The 16,039-nt window shown below is 31.4% G+C and overlaps 1 protein-coding gene across 1 annotated transcript; it reads left to right on the forward strand.

Annotated features, from left to right (window-relative positions):
- The first annotated feature begins 41 nt into the window (after nt 1–41).
- On the forward strand, nt 42–10,217 carry LOC137929588 (uncharacterized). Its single transcript, XM_068772611.1, has 5 exons — nt 42–116; nt 1,882–2,054; nt 6,259–6,364; nt 7,525–7,708; nt 9,497–10,217. Exons 2-5 carry the CDS (start codon nt 1,892–1,894, stop codon nt 9,599–9,601), a joined length of 558 nt encoding a protein of 185 aa, XP_068628712.1. The 5' UTR covers nt 42–116; nt 1,882–1,891; the 3' UTR covers nt 9,602–10,217.
- The last annotated feature ends 5,822 nt before the right edge of the window (nt 10,218–16,039 follow it).

Raw genomic sequence — 16,039 nt, forward strand, 5'->3', positions numbered from 1 at the left:
TAATAAAATAGATGCATTTACATCAAGATTACTTATTTAGAGAAATCTTTTATAAAATATTTTAAATAATATGCAACCTTCATAGGTGTGAAAGTGCATAGAATCGCAACACATTGGTGAGTAAAAGTGGCATGTAAAGCGCATTAGTAAGCTATAAATAACCACGTAAAAGTCCATGAGCTAAGTATAAATGGTGTGGCAAGGTCCATGATTTAAATTAAATCCATTTAAATTATGCTTTTTAAATAACCGAAAATAAAAAAATTTTTGTTTACACGTATAAATACCTACAAATAAATTTAATCAACGGAGTTAAACATCATAATAAAAAGATGATTATTTATCTTGTTGCGTTTAAATTAAAGTTTCCTTTAGTCAAAATTCAAGAGAGTTAAAGCAAAAACTATGATAGAAGAAACCAGGGCGTACAGAAACTTTTACGTTAATTAATAGCTAATGGAATGATATCACTTTGAAAAAAATACTATCGCTATTTATAGAATTATTTTTATATGTGTAAAGGAAATTCCATAGCAATATGTAATCTAAAGTAATTTTATAAAACTAGGCAGGCAAATAGTCAAGTGAAATGCACTCAACCTAATTTTCGTTTTAAGCGGGCAAAAAATGTAAATTTCCACTACCACATTTTTCAAGTTTTGTAATTTTCCCTAATAGTCTAACTCAGTAGAACGTAAAAGTGGTAGATTACCTGAAATCAAAATACGCTTATGCCATGTACAAAAAGTTTTTTTTACATACGATATTGTTTAACAGCAGCAGATAGTTCTGATACTAGAAATAAAATTTACTTATCTATAGGAAATTAATATACTTAAAGACCACACAAGTAAGGGTAACAATTACTAAGACCTGGTCAATGAAATATCTAGAAATAAATTCAAACTGAATCGTAACGCGGTTGAGACAACCTGCTCTTTCAATTCCAGAACAAGCTCTTAAATCAGTATTAGTAGAATCATCAAATATTTGAAAAAGTATGGAGAGAAATATAGTCGGTAAAAGTGAACGCCAATGCATTGCAAAGAGGCCTCCGTGAACTTTCACGCGGGTCATTAGTTCCGAAGACCGTACCCGGCCCTCTTCCTATAACGCGATAGACCCCGACACTTGCACAGTTAATCCACTAAATGCTGATAAGTCATGTCTTATAGAAATAAAAGAATTTATCAATATTTACAATAACTTTACTAAGCTTCATAAAATTGTTATAACTAAATTATTTAATTTTTCAAAATATTATTCATAAATAAACTCGAAACGTGTAAAATTACTAGTGAGATAGAAAAACGCTGCTTTTTCTGTAGAGTTGAAAATTGAGATTTAGAATTATTTATTTATTAACATTTGTTAACGAGGACAAACTCCTACCTCCACTAAGAACCACTCGTCGAGTCCCTGATGTCGTATTGTTATATTAATTAAGACAGTAAAGAAGCTACAAGCATGTTAATTTTGTAAATGCATTCGTTATTAAGATAGTGCTATATACGTGCGCTGGCTACAATTTTTTACATTTTTTTAATCCCGACATAGATAATTATTTCCTACAAACAGCCATACACACGTTTTGTTAAGGATTTTTTTGCAAAACTCATTTTCCTTTTTCTTTGACACGTGGTCATTGTTTTACTTGAAGAAAATGCCTCTTACTGTTCAACCGGGCTCAGGATGACCGTGTATTGAATGCAATTAACCTAAGGCTATCGTCATTTTTAAATTTATTAATCAATGATAAATATTTATTTTACATTCTCTTTTATTTAGTATTTAGAAGTGATTGAAACACAATGAATAATTTATAAGTTTATATTTCTTTTATATTATATTCTTTTATATTTTATATTTCTCATGTTTAAGCGAAATAAATATGGCGCGTTCAAGAACAACAGATTCTTTAGGAATTTTAGAACAACTGAGCACTAATGCCACGACCACAGCTGCTAGAACCACAACCGCTGCCACCAATGTGGTGTCAGTCGCCAAATCCAGTGGAAATAAAAGACCAGCACAGATAATCATTTATCCTACAGGTAAGGAACACAAGCAAATCTTTTTAATTAGCTTTTTTTATAAAAAAAACATGAAACAAAAAAAATATTATTTGTAACATACTTTATTAGTAAATCGCTACATATATCAACAAAGCATTTAATATGTTTAAATTTTAAACATTCTCTTAATCCACGAAGCTGTACAGAGATAAATGATTCGCCAAAACTCGTACAAAATACCTTAGGTGTTTTGTAAGGCACAGATATTAATTACCAAATTACCTAATTGATGATGATGATATTGCATTGCGAAACATCGTGAAGGTGTAGAAATTAAATGAACTTTCTCCTTCGTAATCCAATTCATTTCAATAACAATACAAAAGAGGTTCTTATTGATAATAATAATTATTTTAATTTTTCATAATAGGCACCGCCTGCGCTAGATATTAAAACATGATAGAGTCCAAACACGAATAAATTAACGTTTGCAATTGGAAACTTGAAAATTAAATAATAATAAAATGTGAAAAAACCCGACAAATATAACTAATATAAACAATATAAACTAGTTATATAAGTACAGCGTCTTATCTCTCTGTTTACATCTTAAGGAGTAAAGGGAAGCATCTTATTGTCTCTGGCAGCCGCTAAATTAGAAAATGACTTATCTTATAAATAACAGCCGCAAACCAGAAAATAAATGACATTTTATTTAAAACTTAGCATTCACGGGAACATAAATGCCTACAGCATTCTAATAAAACCTCGTATATTTCAACAAACGAGACCAATAGAATACGATATCACAAGTCTCGGCTTTCCAACAGAAATTGTATATCGGAAATATTGCAGTACCAACAATGAGACCCTTATCGCAACTCGAAAAATATACTTTTCTTTTTCTTCTTCGATTATGTAGAACCTTTATACAATAGTCATGCTACATTTTCTTAAAATTATTGCAGTGAATTTATAATAGCAATGAAATCTTTATCTTGAGTATTGTTTTTTTTTTCATTATCCGAATAAATTTTATTGTTAATATTAACTAATAAATAATATTGTTTACTGATTTATGATTTTGAAAATGAAGAAATGTTGCATCTGCAACTTCATTATGACATTTTCAACCCAACTTATAACCAATTTATCTTTAACAAAAAAAAGTTTTTTTTGATTAGTTAGTGTACAGGTAAAAGTAAATAAATAATTTACTTAATTTTAAATGTACAATGATTATTTACATAAATAAGTTTTCTGACGAATTTGCTAATAATTTTATCGTATATTTTTGTAACACACGTGATTTTTAATGTTTGTTACATTCTAACACGCCTTTTTTGATTTTGATTGAATAAATATTTGAAAGTAAGGGGCAGATGTAGGTTTAACTCTACTCAACTAAAATGGTGACTATTTTCCTCCCAATTCTCCAATTTTTCTTTCGCCGTAAAAACCTTTTCCGTGTCATGAAGAAAATACCATAAATAAAAGATTGTCGAATTGGCCGAGACATTCTCGAGTTTGAGCTTAGCAGTACACATATTTAGCGATCCTTTTTAATATATACAAAGTGATACTTTATATGGGTAAAATCTTTAAATTGGTGAATGTATCGTACTATATAATGTATTTGTTTATTTTTCTATTGGAATGCGGCAGGCCTATAATTTTTGTTAATTAAAAGTTTGCAGAAACAAATAATAAAGAATAATTAAGTTTAATATATAGTAATAAGAATTTTGTAAAAACACTTTTTTTTACTATATTATCATTTTAGATATTAACATTGTTTTTACTATATATTTTTGATTTAATGATTTTAAGTTGCACCACACATTATTTGACACAAATGAGCTATACGTTCACCCTCTTTTAAAACTTTTACATCTAAAATCAATCATCCTGTAGATAGACTGTTTTATGCATTGTTTTTAGGTTAACAAAGTATGTTACTGTTTTTTATGCTAAACAGATATCAGACACGCGAAAAGTTTACGTTACGTTACGTCATCTCTTGAAAGTCGTCGGCTTAATCGATCGGCCCATGAGTATTAGGGCGTAATATCTCTTTACCTATAATTGGATCATCGATCCCTATTTTAACAACATTCGTTCTGTGCGCAGCAGTAAACTATTTAGTACTTTTCAATTCGTATAAATTCGCACCATGCCATTAATCCAACAAGAATTAATTTTAAGAATATTTAAATTATAAAGTATGATTTTTCAAATAAATATACATTTCATCTGCACCTTCAACGCGGTAAAATTTTCGGTTGAATCGAAGTTAAAACAAAATAAAGTTGAATAATAAAATAAAGTTATTGCATTTATCATAATATTTATTACATATTTAAAACGATTTTCGTCAATATAACATAAAAAGTTAGTTCAGACAATGGTAAATTTTTATAGGTAAACATAAAATAATACGTAATATGTTGTCAATAGATATATCAATAGGTAATATATTAGCCGTAGAACAAAAGCATTATTTCAGTTGTGCCGTAATTCACAACGCAGAAAAAGAAATATATTTTTGATTTTTGTTCCTAATAGCCGGAACTTCTTTGTTGACGATGTTTTCTTTCATCTTGTTTAGCACGACAATATTACATTATAACACAAAGCCTATTGCGAATCGAATCTAGGAATTACGATCTATGATCTAGAATCAGTCTTTAACGACTAAATAACTACTCGTAAATATAGCTATGTAATGCAAAGCACTATTCGCAGTTAATAATTGTTCATGTCTTTTCCAAAAGACTATGCCAATATGCATTTACCAACAAACAGGGACGCGTAAATGTCTATGTTTCGATTTTCTGTCGCCTAAAAATAAACTTACTGCCTTAAAATATTGAGTTTTACATAGGATGCTCTAAGACAATTTCCAATTGGATCTGTCTCAGACTTTGCGCTTCACCTTGTTCGAAGTCTCACCGATAAGTTTAACTTTTACAGTATGGTGTGCCAGGCTTGCTTTGGACGGCCACTTTACATTTTCCATTAGGCTTTTTCCTATGGCTTGCTTTGATATATAATCACTTGCCTTCGTAGCGTGTGGCCAATTAAATTCCACTTGGGCCGTTTGATGTGTTTGAACGCGTGTTCGTGCAAATTGAAATAGTAAGTAAAATTAATGGGCCTATTTTATGTACCCATTTACATTCTAGTCAGCGACTAAAAGGGCTTTGATTAAAAAAATCGGCGTAACATCTAAAAATATAACTAGGTTTTTTTTTCTCTTAGCGTTCCTTGGTCACGTGCTCTCGGCAGAAAAATGGCAGTCAGGGGAGTTTTGCATGGTCTTTTTACAGTCCGCCGTCATTTCTTTCTTAGCAAGGCAAGCGTATGCACAGATTCACAGGTGATTGCGTGAGGGATTCCTCTTTATCTGACTATCGTAACATTGTCGATCTCTTATCTTGAGCCATAAACTCTATCCTACGATCAACTAGTACTATCATTGCCTATTTATTGCATAAAGAAACCCAACGATATTTAAATTACAGTGAACGATTGGCTTGCTTGAGCTCATGGAAAATTGAGATGTTATTGCGCACTGAAAGCAGGATATCCTCAACCTTTTACTTCAACGTTCATTTCCAACGCGTATACGTTTCCGTTCTCTTATTTCGTCGTTCTCTTATTAGTCGTTCAGGACTCTCTACGCCTTATAATAGGGATTTCTAACGATCTTACAATGCGAGTCTTTGTTTCTTTCGTAATATAAAGATCTCTACATATCGTTTAAATGTGTTGTAGTTATGTGTTGTTTTATTTTGCCCTCCGACCTTCTACCATCTGAAATCAGTGTTCCCAGTTATATGAGAATTATTGGTAATAGCGGCGAATGTATATTGTATTTTCTGTTATTTAATATATAGGTGTAGGGTGTAGACCCTATAAACCTTACCATAACCATAACCTTTTCATGTTTACACTTACAAGCAATGGTTCTGTTTTTCGATTCAATCTGCTATATCTATAAAAAATATAGCGATGCATAGTTACGTGAGTATTCCGCGAGGGCCTGCACCGGTTCTATTTGACCTTTTCGTTCAACAAACAAATGAAGTATCTCATCAATCATACAATAAACACAAGTCAAAAGTATTCGCGTAACGGCTGTTCATTAATTCCGTAAACACTTTAAGCATTTCCTCTCACGAACCGATTCATCGTACGAAACATCCACGTACTTTTTATAACGCCGCCCTCTTTGTTACAGTTACGCCTGAATCAATAGTCATTCCCATTGTTTCCTGCATATTTGGTTTTCCGCTGTTGGCGCTTACTGTTATTTGCTGTTTAAGAAGAAGAGCTAAATTAGCAAGGTAAGTATCAATCAAGTGTATTAATAACTTTATAATATATAAACCTTCCTACCAGTGATTTTTGACGACAAAAAATTTATCCAAAACATTTCTCTGACCTTTCCCTATATATATTTTAATATAACATAATTATTAGCTCTAAAATCAACATTGTTTTAGTTAATGAACACCTTTTATTAGTCGTAGTATACCCGAATGATTGCTCTGATATAAAACTATGTCAGATTTGTATTATTCATTAATTTTTGTGGAAATTAACAGGCATATTTTGCTGTAATATTTTTCTTTTTTTAATACTCGTCAGTATATTATAACGAATATTGTAGTACATTTTGGAAGTTCTATTGTGTTAGTGCTTAGTTAATTTTTTTTTTAGATAGAGTTCACGATTTTACCAATTCATCGTTCGTCTCATGTATAATTCGTCTTTACTCAAATGATACACACACACATGTATACTTAACCATGTATTACATATTTAATACAGCGAGGTCGCTTTCATCCGGTCGCTGTTCCACTCTCAGTACAATAAAGTTGGATTTACTTTTATCGGTTTTGCTCTGTATAACTTCCGATACAGACGGGGATTTTCGAAAAGTCGATGACTTTTATATGCCTTGTTTGAACAACTGTTGAACTCTATAGTATACATAAAAGTATCGTCTCCCTTTTTCAGCATATATTTAAGTAAAAATCGTTTAATTAAAAGTTATCGATTTACTTTCAGTATACTCATTTCATTACAATTTACAATGACGGTTCAAGATATTGTTCCACAGAAACCGCTGTACTGCAAAGCGTGGCGAGATAAGGGTCTAGCATAAAAAGCGCGGAACCCGCTGTGAAAAAGAAATGGGCAATAGTTCCGGTATCTGTAGCATTATATCTTCAACTGTCATTGTGAACTGCAATTAATATAGTGCAATAAAAAATAAACCGTTAACTTCTTAAAGAAAGGTATTTTTAATAAATATATTGTAAAAAAGATAGACGTTACCTTAATATGTAATATTATTTTAGTTATTAATTGAAATATAAAATAAAACTATATCAGACAAATAAATAAACATTTTGGATTTGGAATTTTAATTTTACGATTAAAGATTTTTTTTGATTTCTTGGAGTGTTAGTTTTTAGATAAGAATTTTAATTACGTTTAGGGAACGAGCAAGACGACGAAACTGCGAGCTAGATCGCGGTGAGCTCTCGGTGGTGCGATTGTCTCCTGTGAAGAGCAGAGCTCGCGCCGTCAGCCTAGTGCGTTCGCCGCGACCGCTGCCCACATTAGAACTGGACACAGTGCTTGAAGAACGCTCTGACCCGGAACAAACCACGCTATCTCAAGTAAGCAACATTCATCTATTTTAACAGAGATAATATGAATCAAGTAAACAAAGAAGATCTCTACAAACTCTATGGGGATACTGTGAATGAAGGTTTAGAAGTTGGTTGTGAAATTTATGTTCTATATTAATGCGTAATTACTACTATATTTTTCATTATTAGCAAAAAAGTACTTAATCGTAAAATAACATTACAATTATACATAACATTTATTACATACTAGGTAGATATTTTTGTATAAATTTGAATTATAATATTATGTCCATACAACTAAGTTAACCAACAATACTCAAAAATTCTTGCATCTCTGCTTTCTCTATTTGCACCCAAAAATATTTTTAAAAATATACTTAGCTTTCAGAATTTAAAAAATTATGCCTTAAAATGAAGCTTGCAAAAGCTATGCAATACTAGATTATTGAGGGGAAGATGTATATTTGCACTAAGTGTCCAAACTTCTGTTCACAAAACGAATGCAAATCTCTAACTTTTTATTTCATTTTATTACGGTTCTCACTCTGGACCTCATTGGTAAGCTAACAGTGACTCAACGAGCCATTAAGATAGCTATGCTCGAGATTTATCTACGAAATCGAATCAATGAGAAGTTTTTAGAAGCATTTTTCAATCGGTATTAGGCAGAACACACAGCAAAACAGATTGCCGCTGGAGCGTTGAGGTATTGGAGTGGAGACCACTTACCGGCGCGCAACGTAAGACGCTCACTCACAAGGACATATGACCCTGTGAAGGTTATCGGAAGACACTGGACAACGCCGGCACCAAACGGTTTCATTAAAAATCTTTGGGGAAGGTCTACATCTAACAGAGGATATTATACGGCGGAAATGATGGCGATGTTAAAATTAAGTCCGGTTTATTACAATTTACGAGAATATTAAACTTACATACTAATTTACAATACAACAAAAAATAAGTACAAATATCAATCAGAATCAGGTTGATTGAACAAACGCGTGGCAGAAAGATATCGCGGCAATTTATTCCAGCGGGATACCAAGGATTAGATTGACATTCACTTAGGTACACAATTCAGAGTATCGCAACGAAAACGATGTGCAAAATCAGCAAATATGTTAGTATTAATACTATATTCGTTTATTAATTGCTAATCGCAAATTCTTGGTTCCCTCTTTCACTAAATGCTATTATGCTGTATTACAACTGTGGACCGGCAACATAATCAAGGCCACGGAAGACCGGTGTCTTGCGACTTTCCGTGGCTTTGTGATGATCTTTTTGGCCTAAGCCTATGCCGTGCAGTGGGCATTTATCGGTTTATATGAGTGAATTAAAAATATTATTTGTAATTCTTATTAATAGTAAATATTATTACTACAACTGATAATGAGGTATGCCGCAGTCTACCGGTTCTGGTGTTGGTTGTGGTTAGGCTATGCCTCACACTTATTATAAATTTTTCTCGTTTTTCTCACCGGTAGCCAGCTTTAACAAGCTTAACTGGACTTCGAGAGGTTGCGAGAAACTCAACAGTTGCACTTTTTAAATTAAATTTAATAATGTTTGATGTACACAATATAATATCTACTATGTAAATTAGTCAACAAACAAAGTTCCTCACGTTTAGATCAACTAAAATTTGTTGAATGCTATAATTAGATATATAATAATATACTCTTAATTTTAGATTTTAAACTAAGAAACGAGGGAGCCTGACATTTGTTTAGGAACTTTACTATATATGTGTACACATCCATGAAAGATTTGTTAAGTTTTTCTACAGTTTCTTACACATTGTATCTATAGGTGGACATAACGCCAGACCGGGAAGTAGGTGCGATACTGTTCGGTGCGATGGGCGCAGTGGGCACAGCTGCGGCTGCGGCGGCGGCCTGCGCTCGCGACAGCTAGCGGCGAGACTCGGCCCAGCTTGGCGCACGCTCGCCGCTCTGGGCCGCTCTCACCAGTCAGCCGTTAGACGAGGACGACGTCGAAGACCCCTCCTACGACAGCTAGCAAGAGGTTGACGACCGTTCCGTTGTCGATATCGGAAAACGAATGAAACTGTTCTTGGACATTCCACTTAGATTTTGACTTACAGACACTTAAAACCTGTGTTAAAGCTTAATATAGTTAAAATAAACAGTGTGAATTCGAAATGATATTGCTATATGTACAAGTCAATTTTCTATATGTGTATATCTTATCAAAACTAATTAAAATTGCGTTGTTTATAGTGATTAAATTATTAATAGAGCTGGGAAATGAAGCAACTTTTTAACAGATTATGTAGCGGTTTATTTTTAATTTATATGTAAATGCCTTTCAACTCTCAGGTACCAGGTCACGGGTAAAATTAAAATGATGAACGTTATAGTTATTCCAATGTATATTTAACTTACTAATTATTGTTGGTGGTCCGTTATCTACGTTGACATACAAATCCTGCAAGTTAAAGATAAATCGCGATAGCATCATTGACTTTCTCCATAAATTTTCTCCTCGGAGCAGCCTGCATGCAACGTCTTCCAACAACTTTAAAAATGTCGTCTGCCCACCTTGTGAGTGGACGGCTGTCGACCTTGTAAGCGCTTGCCAGTCCGTGGTCTCAACTGCAGAACATTAAGGACTTAGCAGCCATCTATTTTGCATGTTATGTGGTCCTTTGCTACAACAACTTACCTATACATGGTTATAGATCTCATTCTTAATTCTTTGAGAAATCCCGAACGCAGCGATGAAATCAGTTAAATTTTTTTTTTATTTTTGAGCAAAATTCGCATTGTGACGCATTTGCTCGCCAGTGATGGCAAATTAATATTTTACATTAATCTCCTGGGATAAACACTACTACAGAAACACAATTTATAACAAGATGTATGTATGATAGATTAGATTTATGAAGTAACAGACGGCATAAAGCCGGATATCTCGTAACTCTGAACACGAGTAAACTTTACAATGTACTACGTATTTGATGAACAACAAACTTTATCTTTTTAGTTAACTTGTTATAATTTAGTAAAAATAGAATTGTAAATACGCACAGTTGTTTAGGTTTGGCACTATTATGATAAATGTATAAATACATATTAAGCTGAATTAGTGGACGTAGTTCGCCGACTTAGTCAAGTGTATTAAGAGACTCATAATGACCAAATATAAAAGGTATACATAAGTAGGGAAGTCATAAAAGCACTGACCCGATTCCAAATAATGAAGTGCTACTGTCTTTTGTGCGATTGCCGTTTTTTCACGCGTGTATATGCATTTAGCTAAGGTATATTGTTGATGACAATTTTCAAGTATTTCTTATAAAATGTTTTTACGAAAAATGTATATATAATCTTATTAAACTCCCTAAAAATATGTATAGTAGTATGACCTGTAGCTCCATTTACAACTATTGCAAGTAATAAATCTTAATTAATATACAGTTGACAATACGAGTTATATACAATTTAGTTTTTTAAATGTTATTTATTTTTATTATCAATTCAAACTATGGCGTCAATAATTACATTTAAAAGATATAGGCGCAGAATATTATTAAAGCGAAACTAATTATAACTTTTATTTGTAAAAAACATGGTAAGGTTAAAAGGTAAACTCTAAGAATCGTAAGTTCTGTGTTGCTTATTTCCATCTCCAAAGCAATATTGTCCGGTTTAAAGGACAGCATAGTCAATAAAATTATGATCCAGAGATTTGTGTTCCAGAGATAGGATACGCCTTAGCGGGCAAGATTTTCTATTGCAAAACTCTGCGCAATTTCCTTGACTTAAAATTTCCAATTAAGTGAATTCTCTGCTTGTTTTATGATTTCATTGTTCATTAAAAAATTGAAATTTTCCTTTTTTAACGTTAATTTAGTAAGCTATTACGATGTGATTTTTAAGAGCTTTAATTAATTTTTGTTTTGCTCGTAAATATAGAGCGGCCATCAATCTAAAACTAATTGTTTATTATGATCCATATCAAAAATTGACTAAGTAATTACTTACATAACATATGTACATGGCGTTAGTTTTTTTTTAAATAAAATATCTAGAGTAAAAACTGTGCCCTGATTAATGTTCTGCAAATTCTCTTAAAAAAAAACGTTATAAACGTTATTCAAGTGGCCAGATATCTACATATTTAGGTATGTGTGTGTTTTATATGTGTGTGTATATATATATACAAAAAAGTGATTTTAAATAAATAAAAATGAAAGTTAACAATGGTTAATAAAGAGTACATACTGTTCTAGCATGTACGACTTTGAGAAATATAAAAATAAAATTTCATCATTTTTCCAGTTCATTTGAAGTTCAAGAGATATTATTCCACATTTTGCTATTCAATGATTAAATGAAATCTTTATGTTCTGATACAATCATCCTTGCTTTAATGGCAACAATGGGTACTTAACCTAGTTGTTGCTTTAAGTAAATTCTTTAAAAATAAACGTTTCGAAACACACCAGTTGTTGGCTCTTCATTTTGCAATTAGTTGAAATAATTAGTAACTAGTTACTCGCTTCCATTAATCAAAATGGTTGGTACAATTTAGGCTTTCTGTGAGTAAACGTTTTTTTATTAAAAATTTGTTTTAATGATCGCATCAAAGGCTACCCTAACTTGACAATTTGAAAAACCTTTAAAGGTATTAATGTTATATAAGTTCCACCAATTACTGGAATTTCAACGTCATTGTGAATATATTACAGGCATTGAATTGTAAAGATTCTACATAAAGGCTTTTATTACACAGAGTGGTTATAGATGTCAAAGTTTGATTCGTAAATTTACACCTCATTTCTCAGCAAAAAGCTTTTTATCTTTGACATCTTTTTCCAATCACTCTGACATACCTCACATTCATTTGGCATACGACAAGCCAATATCTTCGGGCAGTACTAAATCTGCAGTGTCAGATAGTAAATAATCATTTATTTTAATATATAGCAATACGAATTCTGCAAACACCTTTACTTTATTATCATTACGTTATTTATTATTTCTATAATCATAAGTAGCAAACGAACTATACATTCACCCCTTAAAATCTTGTACATCTATAACTATTAACCTGTATACGAATAAATAATAAAAGATCGTATTAAATTAAATAGAAATATTGTTCAATATCAAAATAGATAACTTTATTTTTCCGTTAGAAGAGTATACAGACAATGAACACAATATTTCCATTACCTGTATCATACATATAAACTCGATTCAATTTTATATTTACTTCGCATACCTACATTATGGAAACCCTTTTATTGTAAACCGAAGCCTCGATAAGAGTTTTTCTAAGTGCAACATACCTATTTTTAATAATAAAGTTATTTCATTTTTTAATGGTAGATAATAAAAAATACTAAGTAAACAATACCGTATTTGTTACAACTAGGAAGGTCTAAACTCAGTATTGTGTTCTTTATTGACGAAATTCAGTCTAAATGACTGTATTGTGAAAAAATAAGAAATTTGTTACTAATTTATTTATTTCATTTACAGTCATATAATAAGTTATAAATAAATATCAACAATATAACACAATGTAATATATTGTGTCATTGCGTAAACGTTTTTTTTAAATATAATGTCAAAATTAAATTATTAGCTTTTCTAATTAACGTTAAAAACCAATCAAATTAACTATCTTGTATTGACTAATAAAAAGTCTTAAACTTCAAAACTATTCCATCATAAATTCTGCCATAGGACGTCCACGGCTGAACGTAGGCTCCCAAAAAGATTTCCATGTGGACATAGTCTAAATTATATATGAACATCAAATATAAAAAATTCATGAACACAATTGAAACTTAGATCTGAAAGTGTGAAAATGGGTTATCTACATATTAACATATTTTAACGGTAATCTATTTTAGCTTTGTTATCTTTCTATTTAAAAATATCTTACATAAAAATCCTTTAGAAGCTGGAATCTACTGGAAAACCCTCCAGAAACTTTCTACGTTACCTTAACTTCAAAGCCTAGTCTCTTAAATGACCGTAGAGCTCAACCCGGACAAAGACTTCTCAGGGAGCTCCAGGTTGATCAAAGATGCTTGGAGGTTGCCTCTAGCATCTTTTACCCGGTGAAACTAATAATACTAACAGGCAAACAGTACGGGTAAAAACAGAACAATAACTTGTTATCACCAACTCAAACTATATTCAACAATTAGTTTTCGTAAAATGAAACAAATACAAAGTGTTAAAACTGTACACACGTGGATTGATATAAATCAAGGATAAAGGTTTCTTTTGGGACTCCTATTGAAATTACTATAAACATCTGCAGGGAGAAAACTCTAACTAATCGAATATTTACACATCTATTAAGCGTAAAATAGAAATAAGTTGTGAGAAATAAAAATAATCGGATTATTTATTCCTTAAATATATTTATTATTTTAGATTTATTACAAACCTAGATCTATAGTATATATCAATAGAGAAAATTAAATTAAATGAAATTTAAAAATTGAGCTTTTTATATAAGTTCATTAAATATAATTTTTAGCCACATTAAATAGCTACAAAAGTTTGTCAAAAGGGTGCCAAATCAATTCCTCTTATCAAATTATGCAAAAGCGCCCACAAAAACTTTGTAATAATAATATAGTACCGAAACCGCTGTACCACCGCTAAAGGAAAACGCGTCGTGGTGGGGCCCAAGAAAAAAAAGCATAAATACCGACTGATAAACCGGAGTGACGGTGGACTACTAATTGTAGCGGCCGACACTCACTTCTCACCGTGCGCATACTTAAAGCGAGGTATACCAGATTTGGTTGCACTGTAAAGAACATAATCCCGATACAAGTTTGATTATTAATATGATTGCGAATGATATTCTATTAACATACAACACAGAATCCTTAATTAATCTGATATTATATGATTAAACATATTTTGTTAATTTTATTTAATAATTGGTTAATGAATAGTAATAAATTAATAAATTAATTATTAGTAATCTACCACAAATAAGTAATTTACAATGTGTGCTAAAGGCATTGTTAATAACACAAACAATAACCTTGTTAAACATGAACCATTCTGGTAATTGAACCTTGTTTGCTTTTAATTAAGCGCAGATAAGTTCTGCCACATCCACTGTTTAGAGAAAATTTATTTCAATGTTTAATATAAAAATGATTACGTTACGATATGAAATATCTAATATTTAGGGATATAGATAACGATTAGTATTTACTAACACAGATTGCTTTGTTACCTACTACCTAATACCTACCTAATATTATTTTTAAATCATCTCTCATAGCTCAGCGGGTGTGGACAGACTTGCGATCGTATGTCGCGGATTCGATTCCCGGGATACAATCTTATATAATTCACACTTTGAACATTAATTATATAAGATCGTCATTCCTCACGCACACGTTTCCAGATGATGGCAGCAGCCTCTTCTGCGTACCATAGAACCCACTGCAATCACCAAACCGCCTTGCAAGCTTGGCGATTATGTTATATTTCCCATAGATATCTTTGGGAGATGCCTGTGCAGTGGGCCTCTATAGACAGAAACGACGACATATTAGTTATCACGTTATGTAGACTCATGGAAAATGTTGTATGAACATGGATTCAAATCAAGCCGAAACTTAAGAGGTAATTCTAAGAACTAAAAACAAAAAGATTACATTTGTTTAGTAGAATATTACATACATAATGAAATAGATGGTCATTAAAAATTGTGTAAAAAATTTTTGAGTCTCTGAGAACTTAAACAAAAATTACCGCAAAACATAGTTCGAATTAAACATTAAAATATTTTTAACGACAAAAACATGTACATATTATTTTTTCGAATATACGTATTAATAATAAAGGAAACAAGTTTTGCTTTTAATGAATCGCCGTAGCATTTATGTGTATTTGTGTATGTTAAGAAATTTCAATACCAAAAATATAACAAATAACATAAAAGTGTCACAATTTTGCCTTTGTGGTATAAAACAACTTAATTGAATAAAATTTGTTATGATTACTATCTCACTTATTTTTGAATAATATTATTTTACTTTAACAGTATCACGATGATACCGTAACAGGAAAATGATAAAAGTTTCGAATACCTAAAACATCAAAGTGACATTAGTTACTAAATAAAATGTTCTTAAGATTTCAAGCGGCAACATAAAAATCTATACAACATATTCTTATTCGTACTTTTAACGTTTAAATTTATGAAAATATAAAAATTATTACTGTAAGTATTATTTCTTATTTTTAACCATTTATAACTAATTCATTAGTGAATATATTAAAAAATAGGGGTAATAGGGTTAAAAAAATATCTTCTGATCTATTTATACAAAAATAA

The sequence above is a fragment of the Battus philenor genome, unplaced genomic scaffold (genome assembly GCF_028537555.1).
Source record: "Battus philenor isolate CCGP_79_NKW_IND1 unplaced genomic scaffold, ilBatPhil1.0.hap1 SCAF_5, whole genome shotgun sequence".
NCBI classification, from domain to species: Eukaryota; Metazoa; Arthropoda; class Insecta; order Lepidoptera; family Papilionidae; genus Battus; species Battus philenor.

Excerpts from the sequence above, each read along its gene's own strand:
- LOC137929588 (XM_068772611.1), top strand. The coding sequence starts at position 1,892 with ATGGCGCGTTCAAGAACAACAGATTCTTTAGGAATTTTAGAACAACTG. Across the intron at positions 2,055-6,258 it reads GATAATCATTTATCCTACAG|TTACGCCTGAATCAATAGTC; the intron begins GTAAGGAACACA and ends TCTTTGTTACAG. Across the intron at positions 7,709-9,496 it reads AACAAACCACGCTATCTCAA|GTGGACATAACGCCAGACCG; the intron begins GTAAGCAACATT and ends TTGTATCTATAG.